General features: G+C 40.2%; 1 protein-coding gene across 1 annotated transcript; it reads right to left on the bottom strand.

Annotated features, from left to right (window-relative positions):
- Window positions 1-277: 277 nt before the first annotated feature.
- Window positions 278-11,480, bottom strand: LOC129689425 (flavin-containing monooxygenase 5-like). The gene is made up of 8 exons (XM_055624638.1): window positions 11,346-11,480; window positions 10,553-10,741; window positions 9,980-10,142; window positions 8,465-8,607; window positions 7,049-7,248; window positions 4,489-4,838; window positions 2,325-2,397; window positions 278-641 (listed from the first exon to the last, which is right to left on the bottom strand). Exons 1-8 carry the CDS (start codon window positions 11,478-11,480, stop codon window positions 278-280), a joined length of 1,617 nt encoding a protein of 538 aa, XP_055480613.1.
- Between the last annotated feature and the right edge of the window lie 1,298 nt (window positions 11,481-12,778).

The raw sequence follows: 12,778 nt of genomic DNA, 5'->3' as shown, positions 1-12,778 counted from the left end.
TCAAATTATCCCACTTTTAATTATTCTTCAAGGTCATGATATATATAAACTTCTTAACTTACTTCAAAGTACGTTTGGAATAAAATGGTAATAAACTGTATCTTTCCAACCTCTCCTCATAAAGTAGTTATCGGGGTAATTCTGTTTGCCTTTGAAAATCCAGTTGTCAACTAGCCTACTAAACCAGTTTCCCTTATAGTTAACGGATCCTAAGATGTACAGTTTAAATAACAATAGTTTACTCTGCAGTTGCATAAATATGTACGTCAGGATGAGGTTAGCGACTGGCGATATGCATGATCCCTAACATGGAAATAAAGAAAAACATAACAACACAGATACTTTTCATCCAGGACAGGTGAAAGAGGGAGGCCTGAGAGTGTTTGGGCGCCCGGGTTCTCAGGGGCTTGAGGATCCGGTCTCTCTGAGTGAGGATGGCTGCCCGAGCCCCCGCCCATTTCCCTGGCCCCTGTAAGCGGTACTGGTATGGGGTGCAGGGTCCCCAGAAAATCTCCTTGGCCAGCTTTGTATCCCAGAGGAGGAGCGATAGCAGGTTGGGCTTGACACCTAACTCGGAAGCAATTTCATCCATGTAGTCGATGAACTTGACTCGGCGAGTGTCTTGGAGTCTTTTCATAGTGCTGGGGAGGGAAAGGAAACACAAGGAATGTCAGATCTCAGTCACTAGTGTCCTCAGGCTCCAGTAGTGTTTGTTTTCATTCGCTGTTCATTTCACCATTTAACACTTATCAGACCTTAATTTCATATATTTTTCTCAATTTCCTTAGGAACGTTTTTGGTCTCTTAACACATGATGTAAATCCCTGAGGGCTTTAAAGTTACCACAAACCCAGAAGAGTGGATGACACGTATCTGGATTTTCCTTCTAGATACAAAATCCAGTTCCATGGTATGAATTAAATTAGCAAGGGCTATCTAAGTCACAGTGTATGGAATTCCATTTCTCAATTCATGTTTCTACGTAAACTATCTTCTCCATATACTAATTCTGTACACTATTCTTCCTTTGGATATTCCTAGATATTCATATGTTACTATTTTTAGAGGGCAAGATGGTTTAAAATTAAAAGCCCCTCTGCAAGCAGGCACAGTGGCAGATATTTGCCATCTCCAGTACTCAGGAGGCTAAGAAGAAAGAATCACAAAGTTCAAGGTCAGCCTGGGCTACATAGTGAGTTCAAAGCCAGCTTAGGCTATAAAATGAGGCACCATCTCAAAACAAAAGAAAACCAAAAAGAGAAAGCATGCTGTCAAAACATTCTTGAGTAAAAGAGACACAAAATAGAAAGTGCCACAATTAAAGAAAAATCAAGACTTTTCAAAATGGTGGGAGGAGATAAATTTGTATCATTTAAGATGAACGTAATAAAGCGAATGAAAACATCCAAGTAAGTTGGAGTGAAATAAGGCTAAGGAAAGCAGTATGAAAGCATCTGTTACTAAATTCATGGCTACAGGCGGAGAACAGTCATCACTGGTCTTAACCCAGCTGTGAACTTTAGTGACCGTCCAATACCAACCTTCCAGGCAAGTGGGGTCCACCGGTGCAGGAGCAGCAAGACTGATATGGGGGTAAACACTCACTGTATGGTGAGGCCTGCACCATAGCAGGAAATTCATGCCTCAGACTGTAAACCTAGTCATAATCCTGTGACGGCGGAGAGAATTCATTCTTGTGTAATTCAACTTGTCTGACTCCAACTGCCTTCTAGGTGGTTATATTCATACTTGTAGATGAATGCTGCTAGTCTCAGTGTTAATCACAGTTTCTCTTTGTAATGTGTGACAGTGAATTCAGAGACTCACAGTGCCAAGGAGTAAGTCACAGCGAAGTGCTAGGCCCCAAACAGGGCCCCAGAGAATACCAAGGAAGGCAGGGAGGAAAGAATGGAGAGCCAGAAGATGAAGAGACGGGCTGTGGGATGCTAGCATCTGGGTATGGTGTACCCTTCTTGTACTGCCATTTTTATTTTTAAAAATTATGCCGGGTTACCTCAGAGCCTTTCATGCAGTACGTGTCTTAAATGCATGTCTTAAAAAAAAAACCCTTTTATTCTTATTTCCACAGTGAATTTGCATTCTGCTCATTATGTTGACTTGGTGTTCTGTGGTTACTTAACATTTTATGTCACATTTTTATGTTCTACAATCAGACCCATGTGAAGAGAAACTCAACATGATATTACTGAACTAAAATTATCTTATTAGGGCTCATGTAGGTACAAAATATATAAAAAGCAAAATAAAATATTCCCTCTTTAACATGTTTCATTTACTTTAACAAAAAAAATTAGTTTTCTTACTCCATTGCCATTTTTTGTTTTCTTCTGTTGATGTCAGCCATCATTTCTTTCTCCGAGGGCAACTTCTTTAGTCCTGAGAAAACAATATATAGACTTTGGAAGGCTGACACGAAGAGCAAGTGTATAAGTAAACAAGAAGGATGGTTTTGAAACAGAATAGAATCATCAGACTGCTATAATATTAATAATCAAAGGCTTATGTTTAAAAAACTCCAAAGGAAGAGCAATTCTTTTCCATCATCATGCCCAGGATGTCAGTTAGGGAATTCAGCTTTCCTCTAAGATAGTGCCTAAACTTTTCATAGTTGAAATGTACACTCAATATCCCTGAATATTACAAATACTCTTAATATGTTTTATAGTCTTACTGGGACCTGACTCAAATTTCTCTTTCTGAACATTGCCTAGCATTGATCTTACGTCCCGAGTCCACCTTTTCTGTATTTCGAGTTGAGAGCATCTCTTAGTTTTTATTGTGCCTCCTGAAAGTAGGCACTGAGGGAAAAGGCCCCCAAACTACAATGACTACATTTTGAAAGGAGAGCAAGTAATTGCAGATGGAAATTCTGTATATGTGAGCGTGTCAAAGACAAGGAATATACAACAAACAGAGTATTAAATAATGCCAGGGAGTCAGGACAAAGGATAGTAGGCGCATGAACTGTTTGCCTTGTTCCTCCACCAGATGTCAATAATTACAAGTATCTGCGAAAATATGACCTGCACAGAAGTATCCTCGAATGTTTCAGAATATGATTGCACAATACAAACGTAAATGAGTGTGCAGACCATAAAAGGAAGAGAACTGAAGAGTTGAAAGTTCATGTACTGCTTTGTGTTACCATTGTACGTGTATGCATACCTTGTGAAACATCAACTAATCTTCTACAAATATACCGAATAGCAAGAGCACATTCTCAATGAAATACTTGTGTGTGTTCGTCTACGCATCAGTGTCTGTAATAATTCCAAGTGGTGATCAATATAAAATAAGTATTTAATATAAAATAAATGCATACATATAAATAAATAAATATATATATATATGTATGAGTTCATGTATGTACACGTGCCTATATGCACATTGCACATCTTGAATGGGTAAGAATGTGGAGAGCTATATATTAAGTGAAGAAAGTAACTGTAAAATGAGGATTCATTTCACAATGTTGTGCTAAGAGGAAGAAGCCAGATAACATATAGGGCGCATTCTCCCAGGAAATGTAATTGTGTAACCGCTTTCTCGTGTGGTCATCATCATATCACCCATTTAATGAAAGTCAGCAAAGAAAACACATATTAGGAGAAGCAGAAGTAAGAAATACAGTAAGCAGAGACTTAGGTTTACAGGCCAAGGCGAGTTATGCTGTAGAGTTTTGAATGGGCATCAGATGGGCTTCCCTGAAGTTTCAGAAAATGAGGAATATAAGAGAACTTGCAGGAGCCGCTCTTCCCACTCCACCATGGGTACATATTCAAATCTCACTCAGAGAATTGCCGTGACAATGATTTTATGTCTCAGAATGCTGAGGACTCAGCAAGAACATCCATCCCATTGTGCCATATTCTGAGGAAGAACCATCCTAACGAGGAAGAGTCCAGACCACTCACTCTAAAGTATAGAGAACTTGGTCAAGATTGTTTTGGACTCTGTGGTGAAGGGGTATCCGCGATTAAGCCAACAAGTGTCAATTTGGGTAACGATTTGGGAAATGAATTGAGAATGAACCACAAACTTGGAGTCGACACTGCAAAATGACTTCACCACATTTCTGAGATGTGTCCTAAGTGGTTCATCCCCTGTTTTGTTTTCCTACTTTGGTCAATTCCTGTGTCCAAAACCTCACCCTAAGTTACTTTTCTGCTGAAAAGAAGCAGATAAATGGACAGTTACATCAAAATATACCCTCATTACAATTTTCTTGGTTTTAAATTTTTCATTATTTGAGTGTTTTTTAATTTTTAATAGAGAATTCTCTTAATAATGAACTATCAACCTCCAGAAGAGTCCAAAGTAGTCTATTTTTTAATGTTGAAACTCCAGACAATTTGATAGAATGATAGAGTACAACAGAGTAGATCAACAAAGACCTCTGAGTGACTTTTTAAACCACAGAGCACTTGGAACAGACTGCACTCACGGGAAGAGAAGACACGCAGATACCTGTGAACACACGCACAGCCCATCGGCTCTGGATCTCTGACGTGGGGATGATGGCCCCCATTGGCTGGAGGATGCCAATGAAGGCTAGAGTTGGCTTATCTAGCCCTGGAGGGAAGACAAACTTGAACATGGAGTACTCGCTGTCCAGGATTGCTGGGTCATCATTCAAGAAAGGGAATGACAATGTGTAGCCTGTGGCAAAGATGACGACATCTACTTTCTCCTCAGTTCCATCCTCAAAGATGGCCGATGTTGAGGTGAACTCTTTCACATTTGGTTTTATCATCACTTTTCCAGTAATGATGAGACTTGGCAGGTCATCACTGAGAACCGTTCGGTCATCAAAAATTCTGTTGATCAAGAGAAAGGCATACAACTTCTTAATAAAAATGTAGCATAAGGCAAAAGCTCTGGAAAATGTTGCATAGCTTCAACAAATTTTTATTCTGCTTCTTAGCATCTTCAGCAAGCAATATAGCTCATTAGTAAGGAACTGATTTTCTGATTCCAAACTGAACTTTGATACCTGCTCAGTCTCTTACTCATTGAAAGGCCTTGGACAAGCCATGAAACATTTTGGTTTCACTTTCCTAATGGTAAAATTGTAATAATGTTACAGCAACCATATCAGATTTGTGAGCATGTACTAAATATCTTTAGACAATAATACTTTTTTACAAGGAATAAAGTATGTTAGTTGTTTAGTACAGGGTCTCACTATGTAGCCCTGGCTGGCCTGGAACTCACTTTGTAGCTCAGGCTACTCTTTAACTGAAGGAGATCTGCCTTCTTCTTTCTCCCAAATGATTGGATTAAAGGTGTGCTAAGTTTTGATCTATATTTTTACTCTTGATACCATGTAAACCTAGTTGATAGTAGTTATTAATATTTTATTGCACTTACTGATTTATTGCATGTATTTATTTAATGACTCATGTGTGTGCATGTGTGTGTGTGTGAAGATGTGGAGGTCAGAGGATAACTTGTGGAAATCTTTTTTCTCCTTCTACCATGTGTTTCCAGATTCAGGTTTGATGGCAAGTGCCTTTACTTGCTGAACTATCCTGCTAGTCCTAGTTGCTAATATTTTTAAAGACCTAAAAGGTATATCTGCAACATTTAACAATGAATCTTCAACAGGAATGTTTGTGAGCAGTGACACTGAGCCCTTTGGTCGATTTCAGCTTAAGGTTTGAGCTATGAATTAGTAGCAGGGAGTCAAATTCTCCTGTGATTACATTAGTGCAAAATCAATATTATTAAACATATCTCATAGATACTGAGTAATTTCTCCATAAAAAGGAGCCTGAAGTCATACATATGACCTCAGTTCAGCACAAAACTATATATGTAGCCTTTCAGATAGCTATTAATACTGATTTTATGTTTTCATTAATTTAAGCCCTTATTATGTTTTCCTGTAAATCACATTTATTTATTCATGTGTGTGGGTGCCCAGCAGTGCGTGTGTGGAGGTCAGAGTGCTCTTGTGGGAGTCATTTCTCTCTCTCTACGTCATGTGGATTCTGGGGATCCAATTCAGGTCATGAGGGTTGGGAGCAGATGTCCTTAACCCACTGAGCCATCTCGCCAGTCATAGGATTTGAAATTTTAATAGAGGGAGCCACTTAGGATGAAAAGGAAATATGACCAAGAGTAGATGCATGGCTGACACCAAGTCTTACATGTCTTATGGAGGAAAAAAGAAAACACAGAGGTGAAGTGGCCACGGAGTTGGAAGAAGCAGAGAAGGAAGATTCAGGAGGAGAGGACTGGACAGGGTCTGAGAACGGCGGCTGTTGAGTGAGGTAGGAGCAAAACAAATAAACAAACAAAAAAACAAACAAACAAACAAAAAACCTAAGAATACTCAAGGACAGAGTGAGTTTCGGGAAGATGGCTGCAGTTTTCAGTGGTAAGGGCTGTCTTGGCTGAGGCTAGGCGTCATGCAAATGGGACAGGGCAGGAAGTCTGTGGGTGAAGAGGTCGAAGGGCATGAGGTCATAGTGAACTGTCTTGGTTGGTGGTGGGTTTAGAGAGTGAACATGGCGTACTTGAAAGAGGGTGGCAGGAAAGCAGGAGAGGGTGGCATGGTGACCCCAGACGAATGTCAAATAAGACAAGATTTTTAAAGTCTTTACTTCCCGACTCTGTACGGCTCAACTTTTCTTACAACTTGTGCAGCGGTTCTTAACCTGCGGGTCCGACCCCTTGGAACGGTCCTTTCACAGGTGTGACATGCCAGCTATTTACATCACAATTCATAACATTAGCAAAGTTTCAGTTATAAAGTAACGATGAAAATGATTTCATGACTGCGGGTCACCCACCACAACATGATGAGCTGTATTAAAGGTCACAGCGTTAGGAAGGTTGAGAAGCACCTTGTTAGTCGGCTCACAGAGAACCCTCAGTAAGAAGAAAATAATTTGGATATTCCCCATAAAAACACGAGGAATTTGTGGTAACGCTGCTCCCATTCATATACTTATAGCTTAACCATTTAGTCGGCTAGTCCAGTCACTCAAAAGTATTGTCTGCTTAAAGTACCCAACTCTACCTGTGCTCTGGCAGCAGTCCATAATTGGCGTGGTTAAACATCATGTTTAACTTTTTCTCCATCTTTCTGTTGAGCAGGAGTGTGGGGCAGAGCTTCCCGACAGCTCTGTTATAACGGGTGAAGAGGGTGGCGTCCATGGGTTCCCCATGATCCCAAACCCGCTTCAATATCCACGCCCCTCGCCTTGTGCTGAGGAAAACCTTCAAGAGAGGAGTGGTTGCCTGGTGAGTATTCAGTTGCCAATCACTCGGGTCTCAGATCTTAGGAGGTTTTGGTTTTTGTCTTAAGTTGTCGAGGGGATGGAATTTACTTCCCACACGGCCTCGTCCACCTCACCAGATTTCTTTTCCCTGCCTCTACTTTATAAAGACATCCAATTACTGAAAGCCATTTCGGCTAACCTAATGTTTGTCCTGGGTCTACTCCCCTTGTGATGCTTGCTCTGGCTGTATAGATGTCTGGAGTGTCTGAGGTCCCAAAATAGGGGGGGAAGCGCACAACAGCACAATCGGCGATTATGCTGAGTGTCGGAAGTCAGTAGTTCAGATTCCAAGTGAGATTTCCAAGCGATGGAAAACAATGTGGGTAAAATGTTTGAGATCAACCTGAAAATCAGGTACAGAAATTCACACTAGATTCTTCTCACGTTCACAACAGGAAAAGCGCTAACAAAATATTTTCAGTACAAAAGAAAAAATAAAAGGAAATTTCTGTTTTGATAAATACATGGGTCTGTTTTGTGTCCTTTAACAGAGACCCTGAGAAGAAAGCTTTTTACTGAAGTGACAATCACTGGAGTGATGCCATTGTCACAAGGAGCTGTGACTCGTGTACCTCAGAATCATGGCATGGTTCACTTAATGTACGGAAGGTGTTCAGAATCGGAGATCTTGTGTCTTTTTCTGTAAAGTTCATTTTGAATTGTTAGGGGCTCAGTTCAGTCACTGCAGAGCTTCAAAAGATTGCTCCTCTTTCCCTACTTGTTATTTGTCCACAGCCAGTGGGAAACCACGGAATCTATCCTTTCTTCTTAACACCCTCATGCACAGACCAACAGCAGATTTAAAATACTCAGGGTTGTGCGCACTGATTGCTCTTTAAACTTTGTTTCCAGTGTAAAAACAGTGTCTTCTGTAAAACTCATTTCATTTTGAAATTTCCCATGTATCTACCTGTAGCTAATTCTGAGTTACCTGACTCTAGTTGGGTTGTTACTTCCATGACTCCAGTGCCTTACGGACTGGGAATATTGTCACTTTGGAAGTCTGTATTCTCTTATTCATAGTCAGCAGGAAAAACATGCCATTGCTGTCCAAATGGGAGCATTACTGCTAAGGCCAGAGAAAGTCTAGACTCAACAGATTCTGCAGGTGTCAAAGTCACACCCAAGAGCCGAATCAGGGAACGACGCCAAACCTGCTCCGCGACACGGCTGATCTCGCCTGCCACATCCACTCCAGAATTCCCAATGCCGATCACCACCACTCTCTTCCCCACAAAGTTGCATGGGTGCTTGTACTCCCAGCTGTGAAGACAGCGGCCTCGGAACTTGCTGATTCCTGTGAAGACAGAGTCAAACCTCCACGTCATGGCGGAAGTGGAAAGCACTGATCGGTAACTTTCATCCTTAAGCTTGACGTTCATGTTACTTTATTCTCTTCTTTGCGCTTGGACTTTACCCTGCTGTGGCAGAATACTGTCAGCCAAGGAGCAAAGCATTCAACAGCAGTAACTATATGGCCAAGACCAAAATCAGAGCAGTTTTTAAAGCAGTCGATAAAATATACCTTAAGATTTACTCAATATGCTAACTCTTTGTAACTTTGGAGTGTTAATTGTGTTTTTCTTATTTTCTATTCAGAGATATGAGACTGTTTTTTCATGTTTTAGAACCCTTTGGAAATTCGCAAATTTGAAAAGATCCTGAGCAATGTACATCGGTGTTATTCAGAAGCAACTAAATCAGTTTTAAACTTCCCAGAAGCCCAGAAACACTGAGAATGATAGTAATTTTAGGTCCGTATTTTACTTAACCCAGGATAATCTGAATGCTAATATATGGTTAATGTAAGGTTATTATTGAGATTCTTTTTATGCGCCTACTGTGTTTTCTATGTGTGGTAGGCATTTTACATAGGAGACATCTTAATTTTGTGTCCTTCACATGTCATGTGCTCATCTGTAACACCTGGCTAGTGGCCACTCTTTAATACCGCAAGCCTGGGATAGTAGAAGTTGCAAGGCATTCTGGAAAAATTCTATTTTAAAATTGTAATTGCCACAATTGTAAAATTCTGTCGTGCATAATCTGTCATTCATTGAGTGTGCCAAAGATTTCTAAAATACCACCAAATTTTTATTCTCTCTGAGTCCTACTTCCATTGTTTTATTGAATCTTCACCATCATTATCTCCTCAATGGGCTGTTTAAAGTCTTTATTATTGATCCCGACTCAGCCATCTTCCTCTGTCAATTAATGCAAGACTGATTTTTATAAAGTGCAAACTTGATTATATATTTGCTTCTCCTGAATATATGTGCATATCTGAGTGCATGTACACACACACACACACACACACACACACACACACAGAATAATGCTTTTCCATTGATTCTTACATGCTTCTCCTAACCTAGGCACTCCAACTGGGTCGAGTCCTTGAGACCTTTCCAGGATTTCCCATCTACTGCTCTCTACACGCTGCTTCCTCTCCCATGAATGTCTCTCAGACCTCGTTTGTCTGAGAAACTCTGGTTTCCAGTTCCATCTTTATTTCTATTGCTAGATCTTCTCTGGCAGCTCTATGAACTTAGGACATCCTCACTTGTATCCCCTCCGCATAATCTACCTTCGTCCAATGCCAGTGATAGCCTAGGCGTTAAGATATTTACACTCTTAAGATCCTTCTCACACATAAGTCGGAGAAATACCTGCAAAATCCTGTAAGGGAAAATGCTTCTCAGAGTAGTGACCACTGCAGACCATTATCGCATCAAAGATATAGGTTTTCTGCACCCCATCGGCCTCCACCACAACGTCCCACTGACCAGAGGATGAAAAATCCAGGCATTTCCTGACGCTGCACACCTTTGTCTAGGAAACAAGGAGAAAAACCCAAGTTATAGGACACTTTCATCTATGTTCCCTCCCACCCCCCATAGAGTTCTGTTTAAGCAGCTCTATGCACGGCTCCTATGTCGTTAGGATTTGTGTGCATATAAAGAATCACTTTCCAAATGTTAAGACTTCTTAGAACACAAAATGCATTGGTTTTATTTCCTATGCCCTATGTTTTCACTTGACAGAATGAATCAAAGATTAGAACTTGGGTTGCAGCTGGGACAGTGCTCATTTGGCGGCATAGAAAAGACAAACATATCTTCATGAATTATGAGAGTGGGGGGACTCGGGTGGGAAATGCAGGTTGAAATTGTGCCCAGCTGGCTCTGCTTGGACTTCACTCTGACCAATGTGCAGGCAGTGGGCGGGGTTTCACTGCTTACCCGGAACTGGATGTGTTTCATGAGCCCGAAGTGCCTGGCGTACATCCTGAGATACTCCATCATTTTGGAGTTGTGCAGGTAGTTGGGGTAATGGTCAGGACAGGGGTAGTCGCTGAAGGCTGTCATCTCCTTGGATGTATTACAGGTCAAAGATTTGTATATCCCAGGCCTTCCACTTTCTGATGTCTCCTGAAGGAAACAAACCAACCTTGGCTTCTTGAACGTGTTAGGGGACCAGATTTGTGATGTTTGGTATACTTTTCTTTGAAAAGTCCTGATTTTATTTTCAGGTTTTGTGATAGAATTTAGCAGGATGAGGGCATTTTTTCTTGCTCTAATTTTATTTCTAGTGACTGACTCCGTGGTGGCCTTAATTATTTTACAACTGAAAACAGATAGAAGGCTCCAAGAGCGCACATAAAACAAACTGAGACAAAAATTAGAAAAATAACACAAAGAAGGTTTAGATGAGAAACTACCAGTGGACAAAATCTGCCTCACAATCGAAGGGGTTTTATTTAAGAGAATGTAACAAAGAATAAAATGCTTATCTGATTTGGGACAAGAAAGTCATGCAACTATGGGGTATATTAAAATATAAAGGAACAATAATGGCAATAATAATATAAGAGGACTGTCCCACGAGGAATTTCAAATTTATTTAAATATTTATCACTAATTTGGAAAGTACACTTGAACAATATATGTCATCAAACTTTTACTTCCTAGTTGGATAGGAGCAAGTCCCAAACTCGTGGATAGTGTCATAGTCTGAAAGTGTTCATAAACTCACCTCGTATTTCCACAGTCCTCCGATGTCACTGCCCTTTTCAAAGCATGTAGGCTCTAGTCCCTCCTCCAAACAGCTCTTAATGGCGCCTAGTCCACTAACCCCAGCACCAATCACTGCAATTCTTTTTACCTTCATGGTCTCTGGAATTCAGAAGAATTACTTCAGTGCGGTTGTAAGTGACAAAGCCAAGGTTCATTACTGCGTTAGTGTGCCAACCCCCTTCATTTTAGCACTGACATATTCTGGGTACACAACTTAATTGCTTTTATTATACCTTTTATCATCTTAGCGTACATATTCTACATAAATTGTATATTATATAACTATTTTTTTCCATTTCAGGGCACTATTCACCCACATATTCAAACAACAGCAGATGGAAATTTTTCTTAAAATGTACATTTCTACTGAACACACAGAGATTTTTTTTTCCTTGTCATTACTCCCTAAACAACAGTGTCTAAAATCTATTCAGAAAAGTTAGTGGATATAACTAGTAATACAGACAAGATTTAAAGTATGTTGGAGTTTGTGGGGAGGCTATTTGTACACATAAGAAGTGGTCAACCGCAGATTTTGATATTTGTAGAGTATCCTTGAGCCAATCACCTGCAGGTGAAAGGGATGACTGGTCATTTTAATAGAACATTTGGTCAAAAAAAATTTACAGTGAATTTCAAGATGATTAGCAACCTTTTATTATAGAAACATCCTATATTTTACTGTCTTGTTAAAATTTGATTTTTCAAGCAGTCATTTATGTGATGAAGACTACTACGAAATAATCTGCTTACTAAGGTATACAAGGTTGCCACAAATTTTTTGTTGGAATATTGTCCTGAGTCTTAGTGTATATTATTTCTACTCTATTTTAGGTCTATTCTCTACTCAATCAGTTTCTTCCCAGTTGGGTCAGATGTACTATATTTTAACACCTGCACAGAAAAATGGAAAAATAATGAAAAGTTTGAATAATAATATCTGTCCGTTCGTTTGGTTTTAAGGCTCTTGGGTGATGCTTGTGGGGAAAGATCCCAGGGAACTAAGATAAAACCAAATACTACTGGCCTAAAACAAAAACAAAAACAAAAAACACCCCACCCCCCAAATGTAGTGGTAAAATGACTCCAACTGACATTCTGCTGTTGTACTCATAGATCAGTGCCTTGCTCAGTCATCATCAGAGGAGCTTTCTCATGCAGCAGATGGGATCAAATACAGAGACCCACAACTAGGCAATATTCACAGAGTGAGAGAGCTTGGAATAGTCAGCACTATCCAAAATGTCTCCATCAAATCTCTGCCCTCAAGGCTCAGGGAACTCCGAGGAAGAGGAGGTGGAAAGAGTGTAAGAGCCAGGGGATGGAGGACACCAGGGGAACAAGGCCCTCAAAATCAACATGAACAAAGCTCCGATGAGCTCACAGAGACTG

Source organism: Psammomys obesus, unplaced genomic scaffold (assembly GCF_907164565.1).
Source record: "Psammomys obesus unplaced genomic scaffold, mPsaObe1.curated_primary_1811, whole genome shotgun sequence".
NCBI classification, from domain to species: domain Eukaryota; kingdom Metazoa; phylum Chordata; class Mammalia; order Rodentia; family Muridae; genus Psammomys; species Psammomys obesus.
This window is presented reverse-complemented; position numbering and strand designations above follow the sequence as displayed.